Source organism: Lutra lutra, chromosome X, assembly GCF_902655055.1.
Source record: "Lutra lutra chromosome X, mLutLut1.2, whole genome shotgun sequence".
NCBI classification, from domain to species: Eukaryota; Metazoa; Chordata; class Mammalia; order Carnivora; family Mustelidae; genus Lutra; species Lutra lutra.
Window position 1 is genome coordinate 83,753,604 of NC_062296.1, and position 23,967 is coordinate 83,777,570.

General features: G+C 43.5%; 1 protein-coding gene across 9 annotated transcripts in view; it reads left to right on the top strand.

The window, feature by feature from the left end:
• MAP7D2 (MAP7 domain containing 2) overlaps positions 1–19,515 on the top strand; it is a 97,176-nt gene extending 77,661 nt beyond the window's left edge. For 7 of the 9 annotated variants that reach the window (XM_047715457.1, XM_047715464.1, XM_047715462.1 and 4 more), the window contains 9 exons: positions 2,239–2,654; positions 3,235–3,367; positions 8,748–8,973; positions 9,986–10,090; positions 11,106–11,162; positions 11,605–11,683; positions 12,421–12,607; positions 15,261–15,533; positions 18,201–18,310. In XM_047715457.1, coding sequence (XP_047571413.1) covers positions 2,239–2,654; positions 3,235–3,367; positions 8,748–8,973; positions 9,986–10,090; positions 11,106–11,162; positions 11,605–11,683; positions 12,421–12,607; positions 15,261–15,510 — 1,453 coding nt within the window. In that variant the 3' untranslated portion in view covers positions 15,511–15,533; positions 18,201–18,310. Of the gene's footprint in view, positions 1–2,238; positions 2,655–3,234; positions 3,368–8,732; positions 8,974–9,985; positions 10,091–11,105; positions 11,163–11,604; positions 11,684–12,420; positions 12,608–15,260; positions 15,534–18,200 lie in introns of all 9 variants that reach the window. The other 2 variants (XM_047715458.1, XM_047715459.1) reach the window with 2 other exon arrangements.
• Positions 19,516–23,967: the final 4,452 nt, after the last annotated feature.

Consider the following 23,967-nt stretch of genomic DNA (forward strand, 5'->3'; position numbering starts at 1 on the left):
TGGTGGTTCTCAATTGCAGTCTTCCACCATAGGTTCAATGTCACCTGGGGCTGCAGTTACCTGTCTTGACTGAGCTGCAAGTTGGAGATAGCCCATTCCCCTGGCTGGCAGTTAACGCCGGGCATTGGCTGGAGCTCAGAGGGGGCTGGGAACCAGAATAGAATGCCTACACATAGCTTCTCCATAGTACTTCGGCATCTCACAGCATGGCTCTGAGTTTTAAGAGAGTGTTCCCAAGAGCAAGTATCGCCCAGAACAGGAAGTAGAAGCTGCCACGCTAGTTAAATACTGTGCCATGCACTGGCACAGCCTCCCTTCTTTAAATTTAAATTTAAATCTTTCTTTAAAGATTTTATTTATTTGACAGAGAGAGACAAAGAGAACAGGAATACATGCAGGGGGAGTGGCAGAGGGAGAAGCAGGCTTCCCACCAAGCAGGGAGCCCGATGTGGGGCTCCATCCCAGGACCCGGGGGATCATGACCTGAGCGGAGGGCAGATGCTTAATGACAGCCACCCAGGCGCCTCTGATTAGTTATCTCTTAAGCCTGTGGTGATAAATGGGTCTTTTTTTGAGGTTCTTAAGATCTAAAAGGATCTCTCTTGCTACTGGAAAGATGTGAAAGCTGAGGACAAGTCTACTGTCACTCAGGGAAATATTGCTTTGGTAAAATGCAGGAGCCTGTCTTATATTGAAAAAAGGTCCATTATAATAAGTACACTGGTCTAGGCTTGGCTCCTGGTGAGTGCTAGGTGTTGAAGATACAGGTAACAACCTAGCTTCAGAAGCTGAGTTTACCCAGATGGTTGCACAGGGAAGAGGCATTTGCAGAGTTACTTTAAGAAGAAGTAATCCGTACATAAATTACAAATTAAAAATTACAAATCATCACTCTCAATCCTATAGCAGACTGAACCATATGGAACTGCCAATATTTAAATATGAAATATAACAATTTCATCCTTCAAGAGGAACAAGTGGAAAGCTTATTAGCACACCCAAAGTCCTTGAAGTACTATCACCCTAACAGCAACATAGGAATCGCTAAGATACCCCTGGTGGAAGGGACAAGACTTTAGGAAGCCCAGCTGCTGAGGCCATGTCCTAACTTCACTGAAGTTTGACTGACAATGTGAGGAATAATAAGACAACTCTAATCCCCATTTCTTGGCAGAGTTGGTTCCTCGGCACATAGTAAGGAACTGGATATCAATCATACTTCAGTAATGGTGAATTTAAAAAGAAAGGAACCAGGGACCTTGAAGACATTATGTTGAGTGTAATTAGCCAGACACAAAAGGACATATACGATATGATTTCACTTCTGTGAGGAACCTGGAGTGGTCAAATTCCTGCAGAGAGAAAGCAGAAAGGTGGTTGCCAAGGGCTGAGGGAGGCAGGAATAGGGAGTTTGTGTTTCATAGGTGTAGCGTTCTGGAGATGGATAGTGGAGATAGTTGGCACCACACTGTGAACATACTTAATGCCACTGAACTGTACACTTAACGGCTAAGCGGCAGCTGGGTGGTACAGTCGATGAAATGTCCGATTCTTGGTTTCGGCTCAGGTCGTGATCCCAGGGTCCTGGGATCGAGATCTGCATCAGACTTCCTGCTCAGCGGGAAGCCTGCTTCTCCCTGTCCCACTCCCCCTGCTTGTGTTCCCTCTCTCGCTATCTCTCTCTCTGTCAAATAAACAAATAAAATCTTTAAAAATTAAAAAAAAAAAAAGAGGTAGGACAGTGCCTAACACTTTATCCTCACATTGTCAGTCAAACTTGAGTGAAGTTAGGACATGGCCTCAGCAGCTGGGCTTCCTAAAGTCTTGTCCCTTCTCCCAGGGGTATCTTAGCGATTCCTATGTTGCTGTTAGGGTGATAGTACTTCAAGGACTTTGGGTGTGCTAATAAGCTTTCCACTTGTTCCTTTTTTTTTTTTTTTTTTTAGATTTTATTTATTTGACAGAGAGGTCACAAGCAGGCAGAGAGGCAGGCAGAGAGAGAGGAGGAAGCAGGCTCCCTGCTGAGCAGAGAGCCCGACGCGGGGCTCCATCCCAGGACTCCGAGATCATGACCCGAGCCGAAGGCAGCGGCTTAACCCACTGAGCCACCCAGGCGCCCCTACTTGTTCCTTTTGAAGGATAAAATTGTTCAGCTTTTCAGAACCAAGCCCGCTAGGAACCGAGAGGTTGTGTGGTCAGGGTCTGGAATCCTCTTCAGGCATGCTTTTGGTTTTCCAGGGCAACATCTAAAGTGTATCCACAGTCTCCAAAGAATATGAAGCCGCCATACCCAGGGTCTCCTGTGAAGTACCGCTGTCCCACCTTTCCCAGCCAGGAAACACCCAAGAGGAAAGCAGAGAAAGAGAAGAGCAATAAGGAAAGGGAAGGTGTCCTGGCTCAGCAGGCAGCTGGCCTGCATGGAGAGGAAGCCCCAGAGAAGCATGTGGTGGACAAGCATGTCACTGAGAAGCATCTTCTGGATAAGCATGTCACTGAGAAGCATGTGGTGGACAAGCATGTCACTGAGAAGCATCTTCTGGACAAGCATGTCACTGAGAAGCATGTGGTGGACAAGCATGTCACTGAGAAGCATCTTCTGGACAAGCATGTCACTGAGAAGCCTGTGGCCACAGGGAAGGCCGAGAGCAGTGGAGGTAGGCCCTTCTTGTCAGTGCTGCCCCAGGGCTTGGCTTTTACAAGCTCATTCTCTCTCTGCCCAGATCCATGTGTGGGGGAAGGAAAGAGATTTTTCCCTGGGGTAACTTCTTGCCCTCATGCTCTTTTCTCTGGCTTGCACATTGCCCCTGAGTCCTTCCTGTGGTCTCCTATGGGTCTCCTAGAGGATGAACTGATACAGGTCATGGCTTTGGGAGCTCATGGGGTTGTTGAGCTGCTTCCAGCCAGCATCAGCACTTCCCACCGAGAAGGTCTTTAGTCTTTCAAGCTTTTACAAGAGATACAGTGTGTTCACCCAGATGGGCACTGAGGTGGTGGCTCTTGTGGGTCACGCTATCCCCCCATCTCTCCTCCCCACCTTTCTACTACCCTCCACTGGGAGATTCATTCACAGGGTCACAGCCGTCTTGTTACAACTTCTCTGCTCAGTGGCCAGTTGTGCTCATCCCAGCAGCATTTCCTGTCACCCGCTGAGTTGGACTTTTTGTTTCCAAGTGGCAGCTACTTGTGTGAGCGCAATCAGTATTTCATTTCCCATGATCTTTTCCTCTCATGCAGCCTCAGGAAAACCTACAGCAGGCACCACTGATGCAGGGGAGGCTGCAAAGATCCTGGCTGAAAAGAGACGACAGGCCCGCTTGCAGAAGGAGCAGGAGGAGCAGGAACGACTGGAGAAGGAAGAACAGGACAGGTGTGGGGCTGCTCAGAGTTTCATTGCCATCTCATGTAAAAGGCTGTGGTAGAAAGAGCAACTCACCTTTCTTTCTAGGGTTTGACTAATGACACAAACTGGGCAGAAGTACAGGTCTACGTGGCAGGTGTTCGGGAGACTGCGTCTTCTAGTGGGTTTGTAATTAACAGCAATGGAACATTGCCCTTTTACGACTACCTGGAAACTCCTAGCTCCTGGATCTAAATATTACCAATAGCTTCCCATTCTCCCCTTGGACTCTAGGACCAGCAAGGCCTTATAGAGCTATTGGGGGAGTTTGAGCTCTGTTCATGGAATGAGATTCTCTCTGAAGATAGGAGGTTCCAGACATAAAGATCTTGAGTCTGCTTCCCAAATAATGTTTTTTCCTTAAATTATCCTAACATGGACCCCCAGGTGAGAAGGAAGAAGGTTGAGTAAAGACCCCTAGATGGAGTGGAAGTTGATGTCATTGTCCACAAGCAGCAAGGTAGAGGGACTCCATTCCTGGAGCACAACAGAGGACATCATGGTAGTGGTCTTTAAATATGGGGGGGAGGGGTCGGAACCATCTGGCAAGTGCAATGAAAATATGCAGGCATAGGCCCTATCCTGTTTTAATAGCTCACCAAAGAGTGAGAACCACTGTGGTGTTAGTACCAGGGTGCTTTGGTCAAAGTACAGGCAGTCCGGCCTTTTCTGATCTTTGCATTCAGAAAAGAATACACATTGAAGGACAAGGTGGATTTTATCATTAAATTGGTAAGGAAGCTTTTAGGGTAGTCACACAGTGCAGTCCAATATGTTTAGAGAATTAACTTGACAGAAAGCAAGCCATACCACAGCACTTTAAGACGGGTACTGAATTTTGAGTGATAAATAATAGAATAATCTTAATTATTAAGTGACCTTGGCAAGTCTTTTGTGGTCTATAATTACAGGTTTGTTGATTTTTTTTTTTTTTTTTTAAGGATGAGCAGTAGGTCTTATTTATCCCTCCTTCAAATTCTGTACCTTTTTTTGATGATTTTCCCACCTCCAGTGTTCTGGTCAACAGTGACACATCTTTTTGTTGAGTGGTGTGTTTGGGCTGGTTTGAGGGGGCCATAGGATTTGTGAAGAGAGGTCACAGGAGGTAAAGATGAATCACGGGACCTCAAATGACAGGCCTGGGTGATTGCAGGTTCTAAGCAGGTAAGTAACATGATTGTGGCTGTATGCTTAGGAAGAGGGAGTTCTTTACCTTCTAATAATCACCCTCTCTCTCTCACATTTCCTGCACAGCCCCGCTCCAAAAAGGATTGATTGTACTTCCTGTCTTTATTTCCTCAACTCATTTTCATACCTCACACTCACCATTCCTCCCAATTGCCAGACTCTTAATCCATTTCTCTGTTGACTTTGACCTTGTCGAGCTTGCCCTGGCTTCTTTGGCCCCTCCTCTCAGTCTCTTCTGTCCACCCCACATCCCCTCAAATGTTGCCTGGACTCTCAACCCTCAGCCCTTGGGCCGCTTCACCAAACAAGCCCTCTGTGAGCAGTGGCACTCCATCCTGTTCGGCCACTTTCCTCTGGCTTCAAATGGTTTAGGGCCCACACTTCACACAACAGTTTCATGTGAGCATTTGATGTGCTAAACCAACTCTGCTCTCATCTCCCCTTCTACTCTCATTTTCCCTTTGCCTCCTTTAGCATCTGTTTCTGAAGCTAATTTCATCTTGTTTTGAAAACCTTCAGTACGAGGGAGGCAGTAAATAGCACATGTACACTGGTGACCTCTGACTCTGTGCTGTGGCCTGTTCTCCTGCCAGGGCTATGCTGTCCACTAGTCCCATGTGGCTACCAGAACGCAAATGCACTAAAATTAAGTAAAATTCAGTTTCTCAGCTGTACCAGCTGCATTTCTAGTTCTCAATAGGTACCTGGTGAGTAGCTACCATATTGGATAGCACAAATATCTAAAACATTTCCCTCGTCACAGAAAGTTCTCTTGGATAGCACTGGTCTAGATCCTAGAGGCCATATCTCAGCGACATTATGCTTTCATTTGAGAGTGTCCCAAATGCATCTCAAATTCAGCATTTCCAGAGCAGGTTAGGAGAGAAGGTGCTGAAAGACAGGGTGAAAACAGATCAAAGAAGCACAAGTTCAGAATGTCGAAGATTAAGCTTTTTTTTTTAAGATTTTAATTTATTTATTTGACAGAGAGCGAGATCACAAGTAGGGAGGCAGGCAAAGAGAGAGGGGAAAGCAGGCTCCCCACTGAGCAGAGAGCCCAATGCGGGGCTCGATCCCAGGACCCTGAGATCATGACCTGAGCCAAAGGCAGAGGCTTAACCCATTGAGCCACCCAGGCGCCCCTAAGCTTTTTTTTTTTTTTTTAATGAAAACTTTTAAGCACACAAGGGAGAGAGAATCATGAAACCCACATCTAGTTCACAGATTGAATAGTTCAAGTCTGAGCACGTGTCAGGGATGTGGTGCAAGTGCAAGAGGGGCCAAAGGCTGGAGGATGAGAGATGGGGGGTCATTACACAAAGACCCTCACCCGTGGCCATTGACAGGGATAAGGGATGCATATGCTAAATGCTGAATGATGACCACAGTGCATAGATTTTTGGTACTTTCTACCTGGTAAGGAAAGTGGGTAAGTTTGGAGTAGATGACAGGAATTAAGACAGAGGAGTGATAGAACTGCATATGGGTCTTATGAAGTCCAAATAGAAATTGGTCAAGACAGCAAGAGCAAGGGGATGGGTAGCCTGCAGGAGCAGGACATTGGAGAAATGGCCAAATCCGTGTTCTCTGGTTTCTTAAGCAGGTAGAGAAAGAATATTTGTCCTTGGGGAGGATATTGAGGGACTCAGTATCACATAGGAAGCTAGTTTTCACCTACTTTAGGAGAAGCAGAGTATGGTTAATGGAGGGTATTTTGTCTGTCACAGGAGGGACAAGCAAGGGCTAATGGGCCTGTGGGAAGGAATGTGTGTTGTACATGACAGTGAAGATTAGGGAGACTTAGGGGCCAAGAGGATGTATCACTTACTGTGTGTGGGTGCATTGGGCACCTCTGAATTCCTCATGGTAAAACAGAAGAAACAGCATGGCTTTTCAGACCCTGAAGATGAAGATAAAGATGAAGTGGCTTGTGCATTAATTCATACACAGTGTATTAACTTCTTCAGGACAGTCAAACTGTCTCATCAGATGAGGGATAAGAACTACAACTAAAACAGTGCTCCGAATTAATCTTTGGATAAATATTGTTAACAACACACCCATTTTGATACTCTTAATGTTAGACATATTTGGTCTTTCATTGAGGAATCTAAGAACTGGAGTTTCTTTCTGATTAGGCCCTGTAATGCTCTTGTCCAGAGTTCTCCAGAATGTTTGTTAATAATTTCACTTGTTTTCAATAATTGTTGTTTAATAATTTCAGCAGTGCTTTTAGTGCTTTCAACACTGCACCTTTTGCTCATGTAGAGTATGTGTCTTTCAGTATTTCTTAACCTTTTAAAGTATTCCTTTGGTAATACATAGGCTAATTGCCTCCACATTACCTGCAGGATAGGAGGACATTCTTTTTAAAGTCCTGATCTTTTGACAGGGCGAGGGCAAAGGGAGAGAGAGAATCTTTTTTTTTTTTTTTTTTACATTTTGTTTGTTTGTTTGTTTGTTTGTTTATTTGAGAGAGAGAGAAAGCACGAGCAGGGGGAGGGGCAGAGAGAGAAGCAGACTTTCTGCTGAGCAGGGAGCCCGGCGCGGGGCTTGTTCCCAGGACTCTGGGAATGTGACCTGAGCCGAAGGCAGATGCTTAACCAACTGAACCAGCCAGGCACCTCAGGTGCAGTTTTGTCCATATGTCACATTGCCATTCAGTAACATACTGTAAGATGAGTATGATTACTTACATTATTTTTATAGCTGAGGAATATGACACATTTGTGAACAGGAAGAACATTAGAAATCTAAAAACAGGGGTGCCCGGGTGGCTCAGTGGGTTAAGCCTCTGCCTTCGGCTCAGGTCATGATCCCAGGGTCCTGGGATTTGAGCCCTGTATCGGGCTCTCTGCTCGGCAGGGAGCCTGCTTCCCCTCTCTCTCTGCCTGCCTCTCTGCCTACTTGTGATCTCTCCCTCTGTCAAATAAATAAAATCTTAAAAAAAAAAAGAAATCTAAAAACAAGCACTTAGACTTTATTTTTTTTAAAGATTTTATTTATTTATTTGACAGAGATCACAAGTAGGCAGAGAGGCAGGCAGAGAGAGTGTGGGAAGCAGGCTCCCTGCTGAGCAGAGAACCTGATGCGGGCCGATCCCAGGACTGTGGATCATGACCCGAGCGGAAAGCACAGGCTCTAACCCACTGAGCTACCCAGGCACCCCACAAGCACTTGGACTTTATAGGATTTTCCCTCACTGCTTAGAGCTCTTTATCATTCTATTATCAACCATTCATCTGTGGATGAAAAATTTCTAAATGTCATTTAATTTTCATATAGCAAAGAAAGATAAAAGAGATTTTTTAACACTTCGTTTTTTAAAGAATTATTTACTTATTTTAGAGAGCATGAGTGGGGAGAGGGGCAGAGGGAGAGGGTGAAAGAGAATCATGAACAGACTCCCCACTTAGTGTGGTGTGTGTTTGGGGCTCAGTCTCATACCCTGAGATCATGATCTGGCCGAAATCAAGAGTCAGATGCTTAACTAACTGAGCCACACAGGCACCCCAAGCTAAAAGAGATTTTTAAAGATCGGTAAAACAAATGAGAAATAGGTGTTAATTTCTGTATTAAATATAAGGGTTCTGTTGAGTGTTTTCTTCCACTTGCTCCTTCAAAAAGTCATGTAGCAGTTCGAACCCAAAGTAAACTTTTTGAGCTTGCCGTCACTGCTCTTAAATTGCTGACTGGCACAATTGTAGCCATCAAGACATTTCTAGTTTTTTTGGCTTTAATTAGTTTTAAATATTTATTTCACTTAGTTTTTAAAGAATTGTCATTAAGTAAGAATGATGGAGCTGTAGTCATTTGTAGTTTGACTAGGGAACATTTGTGTCTTCATTATGGTGTGTTCACAAGTCAGTACCTCATTACTCTTTGTGTTAACAGAATTTAAAGTTAACCCTATATATATGAACACACACACACAGAGACAGACAGACACACACACACACACACACATACACACACATATATATATATATGGACTGAAGTTGCTTCTCGGGAAATTTGAGTCATTTCCTTGAGTGGATACTAACTCAAGTGCACATGTCTGCGACTGTGTTGAACCTTGCGTGCTCCTATCAGCACACAGTTCTTTGGTAGTTTGTCTTCTGAGAATGTCAACATCCCCTAACAACAGTTATGTTCTCAAAAGGCTGGAGAGAGAGGAATTGAAAAGAAAGGCAGAGGAAGAAAGACTTCGCCTAGAAGAGGAAGCCCGTAAGCAAGAAGAGGAAAAGAAGCGGCAGGAAGAGGAAGAAAAAAGAAAGGCAGAAGAGGAGGCTAAGAGAAAGGCCAAGGAGGAGCTGTTATTAAAAGAAGAGCAAGAAAAAGAAAAACAAGAAAAAGAAAAGCAAGAAAAAGTCATGATTGAAAAGCAGGTACTGTGTGAGTCTTCATATGGACTCTCCTTAAGGACTTTATATTAGGTAAAATGAGTTAAATTTGAATAACTTATAATACTTACTTGAAGTTTTTCCTTAAACTAACTGGGCTGGTTATTAAGCGTGAGTTACTTTGGACAATAAAAGTGAAGTTTGTAATGTTTGTTGTATGTCAGTTCACATCCCCCAAAAGGTAGATGCTAGGATGAGAATTTGGGTACCAGTAGTTTATTTGGGATAAGATCCCAGGAAGTTGGTAGGGAAGTGAGAGGAAAGCCCATGTAAGTGAACTAAGGAGTAGCTTACGGTGGACCAGTGGGAGTTAGTCCCTTTGGCATTCTCTAAGAGACCATGCCATATGCCTTAGAATTGTCCCTCTGAGGGGTGAGGAAACTGGATTATTTATCTTTCAGCTCCTGCCTCTCATGGCTGTAGATCATTCCTTGTGGGAATTAAGTTTCTGAAACTCCTGGGGTACCTGGGTGGCTCATTTCATTGGGCACCCACCTCTTAGTTTTGGCTCCAGTTGTGGTCTTGGGATCATGAGATCGAGCCCCACATCAGGCTGCATGTTCAGTGTGGAATCTGCTTGGGATTCTTTACCTTTTCCTCTCCCTTCTCCTTTGCCCCCTTCCACTTGGGTCTGTGTGTACATGTTCTCTCCTTCTAATAAATAAATAAATCTTGAAATGAAAAAAATAAGTTTCTGAAGTTCCTGGCCACATGCGCATGGCTAGAAACAGTCCTTCAGCACAGAAAGACCTTGGCAGGCAGTATGGAAACTATCTGTAGGTAATTTGCATGGTGGACTGAGGGTGTGTGAGTGAGGCCCAGCCACGTCTGCTCTGTCATAGAACAGGCTGTGTAAATCCACACTGAATATTGAAACAACATTGCCTTTGAGGTAGATGATATGAGGTAGAAGGTTATGTGCATATCCCAAGGAATTCCACAACACTGTTTTCTCAGCTTAGTAAAGTCTGTGCCTTGGTTTTCCTGTTTCTGTCAGAAGGAAGCAGTAGAAGCAAAGGCCCAGGAGGCAGCTAAACAGATGCGTCTAGAAAGAGAACAAATCATGCTTCAGATTGAGCAGGAGCGACTGGAGAGGAAGAAGGTAAGAGCTAAGGATTAAGAGGAGTTAGGGTGAGGCAAGAACAGGAAATGAATCCAGTTCTGTTCTACAGTTGTTGGGTAGAGTGATCGGAAAATTACCTAATTAGGTCAAGTTTGTTGGTAGTGCTGTTCAAATCTTCTTTATCTCCATTGGTTTTCTTTCCTCTTGTTCTGTTAGTAACTAAGAGAAGAGTGTTAAAGGCTCTATCGGTGATTATGGATTTAGCCATTTCTTCTTCTAGTTCTATCAACTTTTGTATGTTTTTGTAGCTTTGCTTTTAGGTGAATACATATTTCAGATTATTAAATTTTCCTATTGATTTGACCCCTTTATCACCAATACATCTTTATCTCCAGTAATAATTGTCTGAAAGTCCACTTTGTCAGCCTTTTTGGTGCTTAGTGTCTACATGGTAAATATTTTTCCATCCTTACACTTTGAACCTATGTATGTCCATATGTCTCTTATAAACAGCATATAGTTAAGACTTGTTATTTTAATCCAGTTTCATAGTCTTTGTCTTTTCATTGGAGAGTTTCATCCATTTACATTTAAATAATTAGGGATAAAGTTGGATTTAAGGAGACTGATTATAAAGCTCCATTCCCAAGGTATCGTAGATCCAGCCCAGGCTTTGAACTACTTTAGGCCTGAGAGTTAGAAGACCAGTCTCTGGCCTCCCCTCCTGACCTGCACCTCAGCTTTACTTTCTCTAGGGTGGTCCTCTAGAATGGCAGGTGGTGATTTGTTGGTTTTTAGGTAACCTATGGAAAGGAAGGAAAAAAATGGAATCTAAACTGTTGATTTTAGGTACTAGTTCACTTCTCAAGTATTTGATCGTGTTTATAGGGCCGAGGTGTATATCTGCAAAACCAGTGGAAAACCAGTGGAAATTATTCTCTGCTGATGTTTCTCTTTTATAAGTTTTCTGACATATGAAATTGCATATAGACCCAACTGCTTTTACGTGTATTTGGTTTTATTGTCCTCTTACCTGGTTCTTTTTGGTTTCCAGAGAATTGATGAAATCATGAAGAGAACAAGAAAGAGTGATGTGTCTCCAGAAGTGAAGGTAGGTGTTCAGAGTGCCATTTTAATAATTTATTGGCTGAGGAGGAAAGAATGACATGGTATATTCAGTGGAATTGAAGGTCTTGGAGAGGAAAAGCCAGAAAAATTGAACTCTTCCTACTTTGTTCCTGGCTAGATTAAGGAGACTGTCAGTACCTGGAAGGAGAGAGAAGTCTAAGGAGTTTCAGACAGGGTGGTAATGAAAAATTTCCTCCAAGAAGTGGGGGTAGGAATGCAGTGAGAGGCATAGTAGTTCCTGAATAAATCAGGAAATGGTGACAGATTAATAAGGGAAACACAGCTGATTTGTAATAAGCTCAAAAGATTCCAGGAATTACCATGGCACAGGCAGATGGCTCAGTACAGTTCCAAATATCTTCTGATGCATTTCAGAAGCACTTGTCTTTCTGTGTAAAGTCATCCTTCCCTGTATCTGCTTTCAGAAAGAAGACCCAAAGGTGGAGCTTCAGTCTGCTGTGTGTGTGGATAAAAAGACAAAACCAATTGTCCCGAACAAAATAGGTGAGTGTGAGAACTGGTTCTTGAGTTCCTTTCAGCAGGTACGGCTCATAGCACTTCCTGCTGGGGACAAGCACCTGTGGGTCTTAAGAGCATTACTGCTGGAAGGGGACTGTGTAGTTTCCCTTCTGGTGGAGTCCCCATCTCCACCAGAGGTCTGTCAGGTCCATTCAGAAAGTGGAACTCTACTAGTCCCACCACAGAAAGCTGGCCACCTGCTGGCCCATGCTACCTTCCAGGGAGCTCAGCAGCTGGTCAGGTTCTGTTCAGAATGGACTCTGCTATTCTATGGTGGTTTCTACTGTCTTCCACACTTCGGGCAGTCCAGCTCGTCTCTCTCGGGTATACTTAAAACTCTTTGGATGTGAATATTTCATGGCAACCAAAATCAGAAGGGTGTGTCCATCTCAGAAGCATTCTACATTTTTCCTTTGCCTTGGGGCTCAAGTAAGCGCTCTACAGAGCCTGGGGACCTGCACAGTATGAGACAGCAGGCCTCCTGGGCGGGTCAGGAGCCCTGCACAGACACTGGTGATGTCATTAGTCCTTTCTTTTCCCTGTGTGAAGCTGATGACCCAGGGTTTTTTTTGTTTGTTTGTTGTTGTGGGGTTTTTTGGCAAAAGATGTTGCACTGCTGGTAAAGTAGAGGATTAAATTAATTGCTTCGATGTATATTTCCTCTGTTAGCTCCTTGTTCTGGATATTTTATGGTTAACGAATGACTTTGTGTTCTCAATCAGAAATAAATGGATTAAACAACTGCCAGGAAGTTAATGGTGTGGGGCGCAGTGGCCCAGAAACTTTTCCCCGAGACATTTTCTCTAATGGGCTTAAACCAGTTGGGGGACTTGTTCATCTGGACACCCTTGATGGGAAATCAAACAGTCTGGATGATTCAACTGAAGAGGTTCAGTCTATGGATGTGAGGTAAGTTGATTTATTTTGCATGTGAGCTTCACCTCTTCTCCAAACACCTCCACTGCCTCTTCATTGACTTTTTTTTTCTTTTAAACACCTGAATCAACTAAAGTAGGTTCCATTGACATTTAGGAAAGCTGTCAGTGGTTTATCAGTGTCTTAGGACAGGTTCCCTAGGAGTAGAGCCTGGGAGGGGTTCCTGGGTAGCTCAATGGATTGAGCATCCAGCTCTTGGTTTTGGCTCAGGTCATGATCTCATGGGTCGTGGGATTGAGCCCCACGTCTGGCTCTGCGGTCAGCGGGGAGTCTGCTTGAATACTCTTGCCCCTCACCCCACTTGTGTGCGTGCTCTCGCTCTCTCTTTCTCGCCTAAAATAAATATTAAAAAAAGAAGTAGAGTGTGGGACAGGTATTCAAAGGCATGGGATTTATAGGGAAAGAGTGCTCTGGAGCAAGAGTTGGGTGGGAAGCAGGATGGGGCACGGGAAATCACTAAGCAAGGCTTCTGTCAGCTGGTCATAGGGGAGATCTGGAGGATAAATTTCTACCAGAGAGTGGTCTGATCAAGGGAAGCAGCTTCTGTGCCACCGTATCCATCAGTCATTGAGCGTGGTCACCCAAGGTAGGGGATGCAGTTATAACTTCAGTGGACATAGGGCTCCTTCAGCCCAAGGCGTGTGTTCAGAGAAGAGGTGGCAGCTCTGAGCTATTAGCAGCCTGCTCTCTCTGCAACTGGGAGCCGGATGTACCTACAGCTAAAGGGGATCTGAGCGCAACACCAACAGGACTCACTGTGTCCACTGTCTTATGTTACATAGACTTGTCAGCGGGGACTTGATAAGGAATCTCATTTGCTTTCAGATGCTACAATCTTAAGGAATTCTTTAACTAGTGTGTTTGTAGATGATATCACCTGGCAAATTAATCCCAATCAAAAGGAGAATTCAGTTAGCCTGTGGCTGGGGCAGAGACCCTGCAGGAGAGAGCCTTGAGCAGGGCAGTCGGGTGGAGGCAGCTGTCTGAGTCAGGAGGCAGTGACAGTGTTTTGCAAAAGTTCTGTCAGAGCTCTAGCCCCCCAGAGCTTACCGTTCTCTCCTTGGCTGTGAATTCTCAGCTTTGTCTGGGAAAGATGGTCTTTCCTAGGGCACAGTGATTGTAAATACCCCAGTTTGTGCATCCTGGCTTTGAGCCGGATATGTAAAAACCCAGGGTCCAGCACCCTGTCGCCAGTAGAGCAGATTCTACAGAGACAGCCCTTGCCTCCTTCGGTTCCACTCCTCAGCCAGCAGGGCAGAACAGCTGAGTCATCTTAAAAGTTAACACTACATCTCTGCCCCCGCCCCATGTTGAGCCTACCTCTGCTTACTCTTGATGTCTCTGGGAGTGGGGTATGGGATAAGACACAGCACCCGCCAGGGTTCAAGAAGTGAAGGGGCTTTGTGTGTGCTCCGGGTTCTCCTGCGGCCTTCTCTGCATTTAAAGAGAGATGGCTCCTGGAAGTTGCACCCAAACTTGTGGCCTTTTCTCCTCCTCATGCTCTGACCAGCTCTGTAAACCCAGGGAGAGGGAGTAAAGTGAGGTGGAGATGGGGTGGGTTTTTCTGCTGATCGAGCAGTTTGCCCAGGTTCCGCCACCAGAGGTGCTGGTAGGTCTTCTACTACCCCTTAACTAGGCTGAGTATGAGGGAGATGGATTTTCTGAGTTTTTCAGTTCAACTGGTTTTTATAGATTCTTCTCTCAGATCTTATCAAGGAAGAAAAGAACAGTCGAACCTGGCAGCAGCCTTACTCTGGCTGTTAAGAAAGACTCTGAGTGACAGGACCTCACACGCCAGCCTACCACTCATCCGAGCTAGGCCTGTGGTTGACACAGCTGTGAAACTCCTTCTTCCATCTCTAGGAGGTGGAGAGCCAGGCCTGGTGGGCAGGAGCTGGATAAGTCAGGGTGGAGTGGGGCCTTACTTGAGAGAGGGAACTTGGGGAAGATCTGCTCTGCCGGTGGTGGGTGGATGGTGGGGTGCTTGCTAATAACGGCTCCCACCTAAACTGAACACTTACTCCAGGTGGCTCCGCACAGACTTCCTCGGTATGATCACATCACGCTCACAGGAGCCGTGGTATGAAGAAATGATTGTTCACCCCCATTGTACAGCAGAGAAACTGAGGCCAGGGGAGAAAAAGCAGCTCGTCAAAAGTAGCACTGCTTGAAAAAAGCGGCACCAGAAGCTCCAGTGCTGAGTAGAGCCCTTCCTCAGCTCAGTTTTAACTTCTAGCACTGGCTTGCTTGCTTGCTTTCTTTCTTTCTTTTTTTTTTCTTTTTAGCATTGGCTTTCTATTTGGTTTTTCCATTTTGAAGATTTTGGAAGTGCTTGGCTTCTCCACAGTGCTGGTGCCTTTAGTTTTTATTTTCTTTCTTCTTGTGGAAGTGTGAGCTTGGCCTTCACAACTCTGCTCAGTCCACTTCCCTTGTTCTCCATGGGGGCCTTTTCTATCAGAGTCTCAGAGTTTAACTAACTTGTATTTTGTTTAGTACATTTCACACCAACTCCAATTCTAAGTCCATCTTCTCTAGAAAAGTAATATAACCAAATATTGCAAATACAATTAATTTTTGCCTTTCTCTCTCTTCTTCTGTCCTTCTCTTTCCCCTCCCCACATTCCAGTCCTGTTTCAAAGGAAGAGCTTATTTCTATCCCAGAATTTTCACCAGTAAGTGAAATGATTCCTGGGGTGTCTCTGGACCAAAATGGAACTGGTAATGCCCGAGCTCTTCAAGATCTCTTAGATTTCACTGGTCCCCCCATATACCCCAAGCGATCCAGTGAAAATCTCAGCCTGGATGACTGTAACAAAAATCTGATTGAAGGATTTAACAGTCCTGGCCAAGAAAATACTCTGAACACCTTCTGTTGACAAATACCTCTCTTTAATGAAAGGTACAGTACAGTCTTTTGCTTAGAGTCTAAATTTATACCTCTCCACCTGGGGTTTGTGAAGGTGGGGTTAACATCATTCCATCTCTTCGATGGTCAGTTTTATTTGAAAAATACAAACGTGAATATGAATACAAATATCACCTGTTTTTCCAAAAGTTCCACACTATGCGAAATGTAGTTTATGGAAGACCTACGTTAGTTACCTGTTTATAGTAACTGAAAGTAATCCAAAGAGGGTTCTCGCTTTTACCAAAAAAAAAAAAAAAAAAAGAGGCAAAATGTACAAATAGTATTCAGCATTCACCTTGGAGCCAGCTGTTAGAGAGGCAGTGAGAGTGGCTCTGCCAGGCTCCTTCCTGACAGCCGCACTCAGCATTCAGCTGCCATAGCTTTGCACTGTCAGTAAGCATCTGTGCTTTATCTCCGTTTATTTTGCACATCCATTGGCAAGAGGTGTCCTAAAGTATCAGAAAAGCCTAAGAGGTTATTTTCAGAGTCTGGAAGTGCTCAAAAAATTTTTTTCATGTAAGTTAGTGGTAATTGCTTCTTCACCATATTCCATTACAAAAGGTTTCGTAGGAATGTTCTTTCAGATGGGGGGGGAACCTGTATATAGTATATACTGCAACACATACACAATAATTGAGATGGATTTTGAGATCCTTCATTGCTATTCGCCACCATGCCTGCCCCTGCTCTTCGGGGTTTGTGGATGGGTGTGTGTGTGTTGAGAAGCATTGCTATAAGTTTGAGCAGCCATCTGTCTGGAGTAGCACCATTTTTAGAGGCAAAGAGAGAATGCTGTAATAGTGGTGCAAGGTGGTATTAATAAAATGAATGTCTCCCCTAGTTTCTCTCAGTGCCACCCCACATTCTAGCTACAATAATTTATATGCGGTGATGAGCTTTTGGCCAATGATTTGCTGTTCTGTTGACCCATTCTGCAGTCTTTTAAAGCGAATATTTATTCTTGGATCACACCTGAGGGAGTGGGGGAATGGAGAACTGATGTTTGTGTCCTAAAGCTTTTGTTCACCACCTTTGGCCTTCTTTCTTGCCAAAATGAGTTCTAAACACTCTGCATTTGGGTGACTTAGTTATACATACCTCACATTGGATTTACTTCAGTTTGGGGCTTATTTGTTTTGATGATGAAAACATACTTAGAATCTGTCATCAGTTCCTTTCATAACTTGATTCCAACTGTCCTCCCACTTCAGACTCTTCAAAACATTTCTATATTTTCATCACACTCTCACTTTCTTTTTTTAAAATTTCATTTTAATTCAATTAACATATAGTGTATCATTAGTTTCAGAGGTAGAGTTCAGTAATTCATCATTTGTATATAACACCCAGTGCTCATTGCATCATGTGCCCTACTTGATGCCCACCCCCTAGTCACTCCATCCCCCCACCCATTTCCCCTCCAGCGATCGTCAGTTTGTTTCCTAGAGTTAAACGTCCCTTATGCTCCACTCCTATAACAGAACTTTAATGCCTGATATGATACAGTCCAACCTTTCTGTTTCTCAAATGAGGAAACATGGGGTGCCTGGCTGGCTGTCAGTAGAGCATTCTCAGATCCGTAGAGCTCTTGATCATAGGGTTAGGAGCTCAAGCCCCATGTTCGGCGTAGAGCCTACTAAAAAGAATATTAAAGTCTATTTTGGGGCTCCTGGCTGGGTCAGTCAGAGCAGCATGAGATTCTTGATCTCAGGGTTTTTGACCCCATGTTGAGTGCAGAGATTACTTAAGTAAAATCACATGAGGAAACAGGTTGGGGAAGCCACATATTCAAGGTCATTGTATTTTGTATACATCTGCCTGTGCTCAACTTTTGGGTGTACACGGTGCATCTCTTCTCTTGAGTTTTGGGAAAGAAGGTGTGGCCCTTTCACACATGAAAGGGAATGCATGACAGGTAATTTTTAGAATAAACCATGTCCCTAGAGAGTATTATGCTAAGTGAAATCAATCAGCAAGAGAAAGAAAAATGCCTTGTGATTTCATTCATACGTGGAATTTAAGAAACAAAACAAGCAAAGGGGAGGGGGAAGAGGCAAAGAAGAAACAAACTCTTAACTGCAAGGAACAAACAGTTACCAGAGGGGGAGGTAGGGGAGTGAATGGTGAGACAGGTGATGGGAATGAAGGAGGGCACTTGTCCTGATGAGCACCGGTGACGTACAGAAGTGCTGACTCACTCTACTGTATCCTTGAAATGAACAGTATACTGTTAATAGGATTAAAATAAAAACTTTAAGAAATACAAAGAATGGGATAGAGATAAACATAAATAAGCATGTATTTTGTTTGTTTTGACTGCATTTGGCTTCTTAAAATAAGTTCTCTTCTGAAATCTTAAAATATGTTGGGGGGGGTCATTGTCACAGTAGCTGGGGGTAGCACTGCCATTTGGAAAGCAGGACGTTAGGCATCCTGCAGGTTTTAGGACAGTCCCAACCAAAGAGAATTTGGCCACCTAATAGAATAGTTCTACCCAAAATGCTGTAGCACCTTAGTTGAAAGATACTTTGTGAACCAAGGAAAATATAATCAAGAAGGTGGAAAGTCCCAGACAATGTGATCATTTTAGTGAGAGAGAATAGGTACAACGTGGTCTCTTCATTCATCTCACCTGGTTTTGTTTTTGAATTGACACAGGTGGTGTTTGGAGAACCCATGAAGCTGCTAGTAGTCCAATCCGAGCTGCCGGTCCTCTGAAGAAGCTTCTGTTGTCCTAAATCCCTGGATTCCAAATTATTAGATCCAAATGTAACTGTATATTCCTAGTTAGTATGTCAAACTCAAACCCTGGCCACTCTTGGTAGAAACCTTGAAACGCTGGCCTTGTTGGGCTTTAGCAAAATTTCATGTTACAGATCTATTTATGGGCTTCAGCGGCTGATAAAGCGCTTCCTGTGCTACTTTATTATCGTAGTGCTCCTCCGAATAACCCAGGTGGTTCTGTGTTGGAAATTCACCTTATAACTGTTCTTATTCCCAAAGCTGGAGTACCTAAACATGTAGATGTCTTTTCCTGTAAATATTCTAGACGTTAACCCAGACTCTGCTTAAGCATATATACTGAACTTGGGCTGCTTATCTCCTTGTCTCTGTTTAGAAGAAGAAATTCCAGAGGGTTTTCTCCCTTCTCTGAGGTTTCTTTGTTGGAAGTTACTATCAAGAAGCTTTTTTTAATTATTAAGCTTAGCCATCTGTAAAATGTGTTGCCCCACATTACTTCTTGGGGACCTAATAGAGTAAGTCTGGTTGATTATGGAAACAAGCAGTGTGGGATGCTTTCTGTTCACTTACGCATTTTCTTATGATGTGGGCACCTCAGTCTGGCAAGGATCTTGTCATTGTTGAACCTTAAAAAAAATCTCCCAAGCCATCAAGCGGCTTTTGGACTGAAGGAAGTTTGAATGAATTTTGTGTCTCATGCACAAGTGGTTGGTTTCCATGTTGTTGCTATTGCTTTTCTCTTGGATCTTCAGGTCCTTGTTTGTTTGCTCCTGTGTTTGCTCAACTCTGATGAAGCCACACACAAATGAAAAGGATAGTGCTCTGGAATAAGGAGGCCCTGAACTGGACCCAGTATATCACTTTAATAGATTTCAGTATAAAAATATCCGAACGGGCGACAAATGACACTAGAATGTATACTCCATGTGTTTCATGCACATTTTCAGAACACATATAATAATGTGTTTTCTTAATTTTATTTCTTGTGGTGAAATGTGACTTTCAGATTAAAATTACCTTCTCTGAAACTTTTTTTGACTTGTACAATAAAGCGTTTGGAAAAGATCCATAATTTTGACTGAGGTTTGCAACAAGGAGATAAAAAGAAGTCTCAATAGTAATCTTGTTCATGTGCTTTTAAAACCCGCTACAGTTTAAGACTTTATTAGTTATGGAAACGGTGTATGTTTGTGTATGTGTATATATTAAATAAAATACATGCCTCCAGTAATGCAGTGCCATTGATCTTGATGCATATCGGGGGAAAATCCCTTTTATGACAAGCACACAGAAAATGATAGCATGGTCTGACTTTCAAAAAATGCCTCACCATCTTTCCTATAGCTTTATTTTGCTAAATGTTTGTTTTGTTGTGATCTGTTGTACCTCACAGCACCATTGTGACCATGGTGATGCCTCATTTGCATGATGTGTACGTTGTGTTTAACGTGAAATACATTTTCATTGAGGAGTCTGATGGCTTGCTAGTGTTTTGTTTGTTTCTGTAGGCTCAGTGAAGAAATGCTCTGAAACCAAATTACATTTTTTAAAAGCTATGTAGAGAAAAACCGAAAATCCTGTGTTGGTGTCCTTTCCCTGTCAAACTCATTACAATTTCTCTGTTGTCAGTTCCAAGTGCAGCCAACTATGGAAATAAGTGATGAGCTGTCCCCAGGACACAATGGACTTCTAGGTATATACAGTAGAGTTGCTGTACTTTCATACCACTGATGTGAAGCAATTCTAGCTAGTTAAGATGCGGTTAACCTTGGTGTGATCCAGGAAAACATTCCACATACCAATCTGGCATTTAAACAAAATTATAATGGGTATGGTGACCCTTACTTTCCAGTAAGTGAAAACCCAGACCAGCTTTTTTTTTTTTTTTTGGTATCTGATTCATGGCTTGTCTACAGCCTGGGAGACAGTCCCAGCAAAGACCAAGAGCCAGGAGGGCAGAAGTGGAATGGGAATGTTGGAACCCTCATGATAACTTTCTGGGCTGCCATCTCTGAAACCAAGGATCCAGTCAATGCAGCCCTCCTCAGCTCTGCTGACCAAGCATCTGTTGAGTGCACAGGAGTGGACATCTTCTTCCCCTATGCTGGTCTTTGACAGTGGCATTACAAGTAGCTTCTGTCCTCTTCAACCTGGCCACAGGATCACAGTGGTGGCGAGTCATTCCTCAGAGCAATTTTTAATTTGTGAACGTTCCACTTTTTTTAGTATGTACAGGTTTTCTATTAGTCAAATGCTTTGCAAACTAAATTTGGAAAGCAAATGTAAAGAACTATTTTGTTTCTAGAGGTGCTCTGGGGTACATTACCCATTACTTTGGGGGCACAACACGGAGTGACCTCCCTCCCCACTCTTCAGTATTGTTCAAGAAACACAATTATGTGAGAAAGTAGAGTGAGAACACTTAGAAAAGAGAAGCCTTTGTGGGTAATATTTGGGGGTAGGGCAGACCCAAAGAGAAAGAAACGAAAAACTCTTACAATGTTTTCGCAGGTGAGCCAGTACTAAAGAAAAATCAGTAGTTTTCTTCCACATTAATAATTAGTAGGAAATCGATGCCGAGAAAACCCAGAAATTCTTAGAAATAATAAGCTATATCTAAAACTTGATCAGGGGACATTAGATGTGAATGGAAAGACATGTCATGGCCCCAGGTGGGAAAACTTAATGTGTGTGAAGTAAACTAATAGTAGGAAGCCCTCACGTTTTTGCAGTATTTAGAAATTAAATCAAGTCCCAGTCAATGGAATTTCTTTTTTTGTAACTTATACAATACATGGAAAAAAAAAAAGCTTAAGAAACTTTAAAAAATGAGCCTTTTAAAAGGGAGAATTTCCCTGAACAAACAGCTAAATATTATGGTAAACCTTCTATAACTAAGCGTAGTCTGATAAATAAAACTTGGAACCAAAAATCGGTATCAGTGACATACCCAAGAGACATAAGAATATAATGTACGGTGGGGCAGGGGTAGATTATTTCTTCCTGTGGGGAGAGAGCGTTTGGTTCAATGTCTCCTGAGGGTCAAGTGAGTTTAGTATGTCTGAAGGGATGTGAATAAGGGCCCAGAAGTCAATAAGGAAATTATAAAAACAGGATCAGGGTCCAAGGTGTGGCTACCAGTTTTGGTTCAAGGTTTAATTCAGGGGAAAATTTAGGCACAAGGCTTGGCACGAACCCCTAAAGATCTTGAATGGATGCTTCGCCATGTTCTCAGGAGGTGAGAAGCAGTGGCCTCTACTTGCCATGGTTTAAGCTTCTTCAGGACTGGACCTGAAGAGCAGTACCTTCTCAGTTCCTGCTGTATGTGAGGTGGTCCTAATACTTCTCCAGGTTATGAGGTAGGTAGGAGAGGGTTGCTTCCTTGAGAACACAGAGCTGGAACTTGACAAAACTGGGGTTGACTCCAGGGCCCCAGCTTTGGTACCGCCAGGAGAGTTAACAGGTTCTTCTGCCCCTGAGAGCAGCAGAAGTGCTTTTGGTAGAGCAGAAGCTTACAGCTTAGAAGAGCCAGGACCCCCATGGAGAATCCTAGTTCTGAGTGTGCTTAAAAAAATAAAAAACTATTGAGCTATCATTCGCATACTATCAAAAGTACCCCCTTTTGTACAACTCCATCTTTAATTCATTCACAAAGTTGTGCAACCATCACCACTATCTAATCTCCGTTTGAGTATGCTTTGGCCAGCATGTCTTAGCCATCCATCCGCGTAAAGCAGCAGAGCTTGGCTGTATTATTAACTCACGTCCCCATTGTACCTAGAAGCAAGAACATGGGATTTGAAAGTAGTATTCCCTGAACCAATCACTTCCCCATCTTTCCGTCCCAACAGACCAAATTAATGTGGTGTTTATGTAACCTGATTTATGTGGGCTGTTTTGTGTTTCACATTCTCTGTGCATAAACACTAGCTCAAATGCCAAACACGGGCTCAGATGCCCAGTATGGACCTTCTAAGTCGAGAAACATGGAGTGCGTGAAACTGAATTAAAATGCTTGGAAAATTCTGAACCTTTGAGGACATGTCTTTCACAGTGACCATCAGATCTAGTAGGCATGGAGTGGCTCTACTTGCTCTTGTTTTCGGGACAGATGGCCCAAATTAACCAGGAGGGAAGTATTTTTCTTTTTTAATCCCAAGATCCAGGTCAGGGTGCAAGACAGTGTGCACTCCACACAGTGGAAAGAATCACCCTTGTTGCAGCCCAGAGCCTGAGAGTCACCTTGCAAAAGGCACAGGGAGCCGATAGGCTTCAGATATGACACCTAGAGAATTCACGCCCCAGCTCTCTCTTCAGCTGTGCAGTAAGTAAGAGAGAAGCTTCTGTGAAGCAGTTATGAAATGCCAAAGTTTAATACTTCCAATTGGCGCTGAGGGATGGTTGATGGTAGGGGATAAAGTCTAAAGTGACCAGGCTTCTGGACTTCCAAGATCGTCTTAAGGCAGGCTTTCCCCATGTCTCCATACAAAATACGAGGACTAGAGTTCCAAGGAATTGAACCTATGTGTAAAATAACTTCTTTTTCAAATTAGAATCAACAGACCTCTGTTGACTGTACTTGTCTTTTAACCACATTTTCCTAACAATGTGTGTATGCTCATCTTTGAAATGACCAGAAAGTTGTCAACAACGAGGTGATAGCTAAGAAGGGGGTAGGTTATGCACAGTGGGCATATGGAGAGCTTGTTGGGATGAATGTGGTCCCCAGGGTGGGACGCAAAGTTTGTTTTAGAACAAAGAGAATCCTACTGGTACCACCAGAAGGAAAGAATGAATTTCATTTGCTCAGTGGACCTGACCTTTGAAAGAGTTTTCAGGGGTCGCTCCTGTGCAGTGACGGCCCTGATGGCTGGTATGGGGTGTTCAGTGTTCACTAATGGTAAGAAATTATCCAGAACGTGAAATAAGGCCAAAAGATAACTGCATGCCCTTTGAAAGACCTGCTAAAGCATGGTCTCCGCACAGCAGCCCAAGGGCTGCTGAGTCTCAGATGTAGCTTTGTATGACAGACCTTGTGCTTGGACTAGGACCCAGGCTCTGGAGTAGACACTTGTAGACAGAAAGTTGCAGATGACTTTCGTCTTACAGAAAAGCTAATTCCAAAGGTTATATCTTTTTGTTCCTGCAGGGCACTGAGTAGCGTTGTATCTAATTTTGTGATCTCACGCCAGCATTTGTTTCTGCACTAAACTTGTGTCCTGTGGTGCTGTATGTACACCTACATCCATGTGACAAGCAGTCCCCATATCCTCCCCCGATCCAGTTTTGTCATCCTGCTGCTTAGCGAAGTCAACACAGTTTTGACCCATGCTCTTGTATATTTGCATCACAATTATGCTTGTAACCTTTAGGAAGTTATACTTTGACGATGAGGAAGCCTTAAGTCCTCAGCAAGTTTGGGAAATTTTAAGCAGCTGCTATAATGGCTCTAATGGTTTACATTAAATGCTGATGTCATGGTGCAGCACCTGAACGGACCTCCTCTTTAAGACTGAGGTATTTGTCCTTCCAGATGTCTCCTTCTAGATGCTGGAAGTAGTTAGTGAGGCTTGTTGGTGGAGTTCTTCTCTAAGAATTGCCTTTGACTCAGGGAGGCGGCCTCACCAAGTTTAAACCCCCTCACTTGGGTAGCCTGTATCCAATGGATAATTTGGGTGTACAA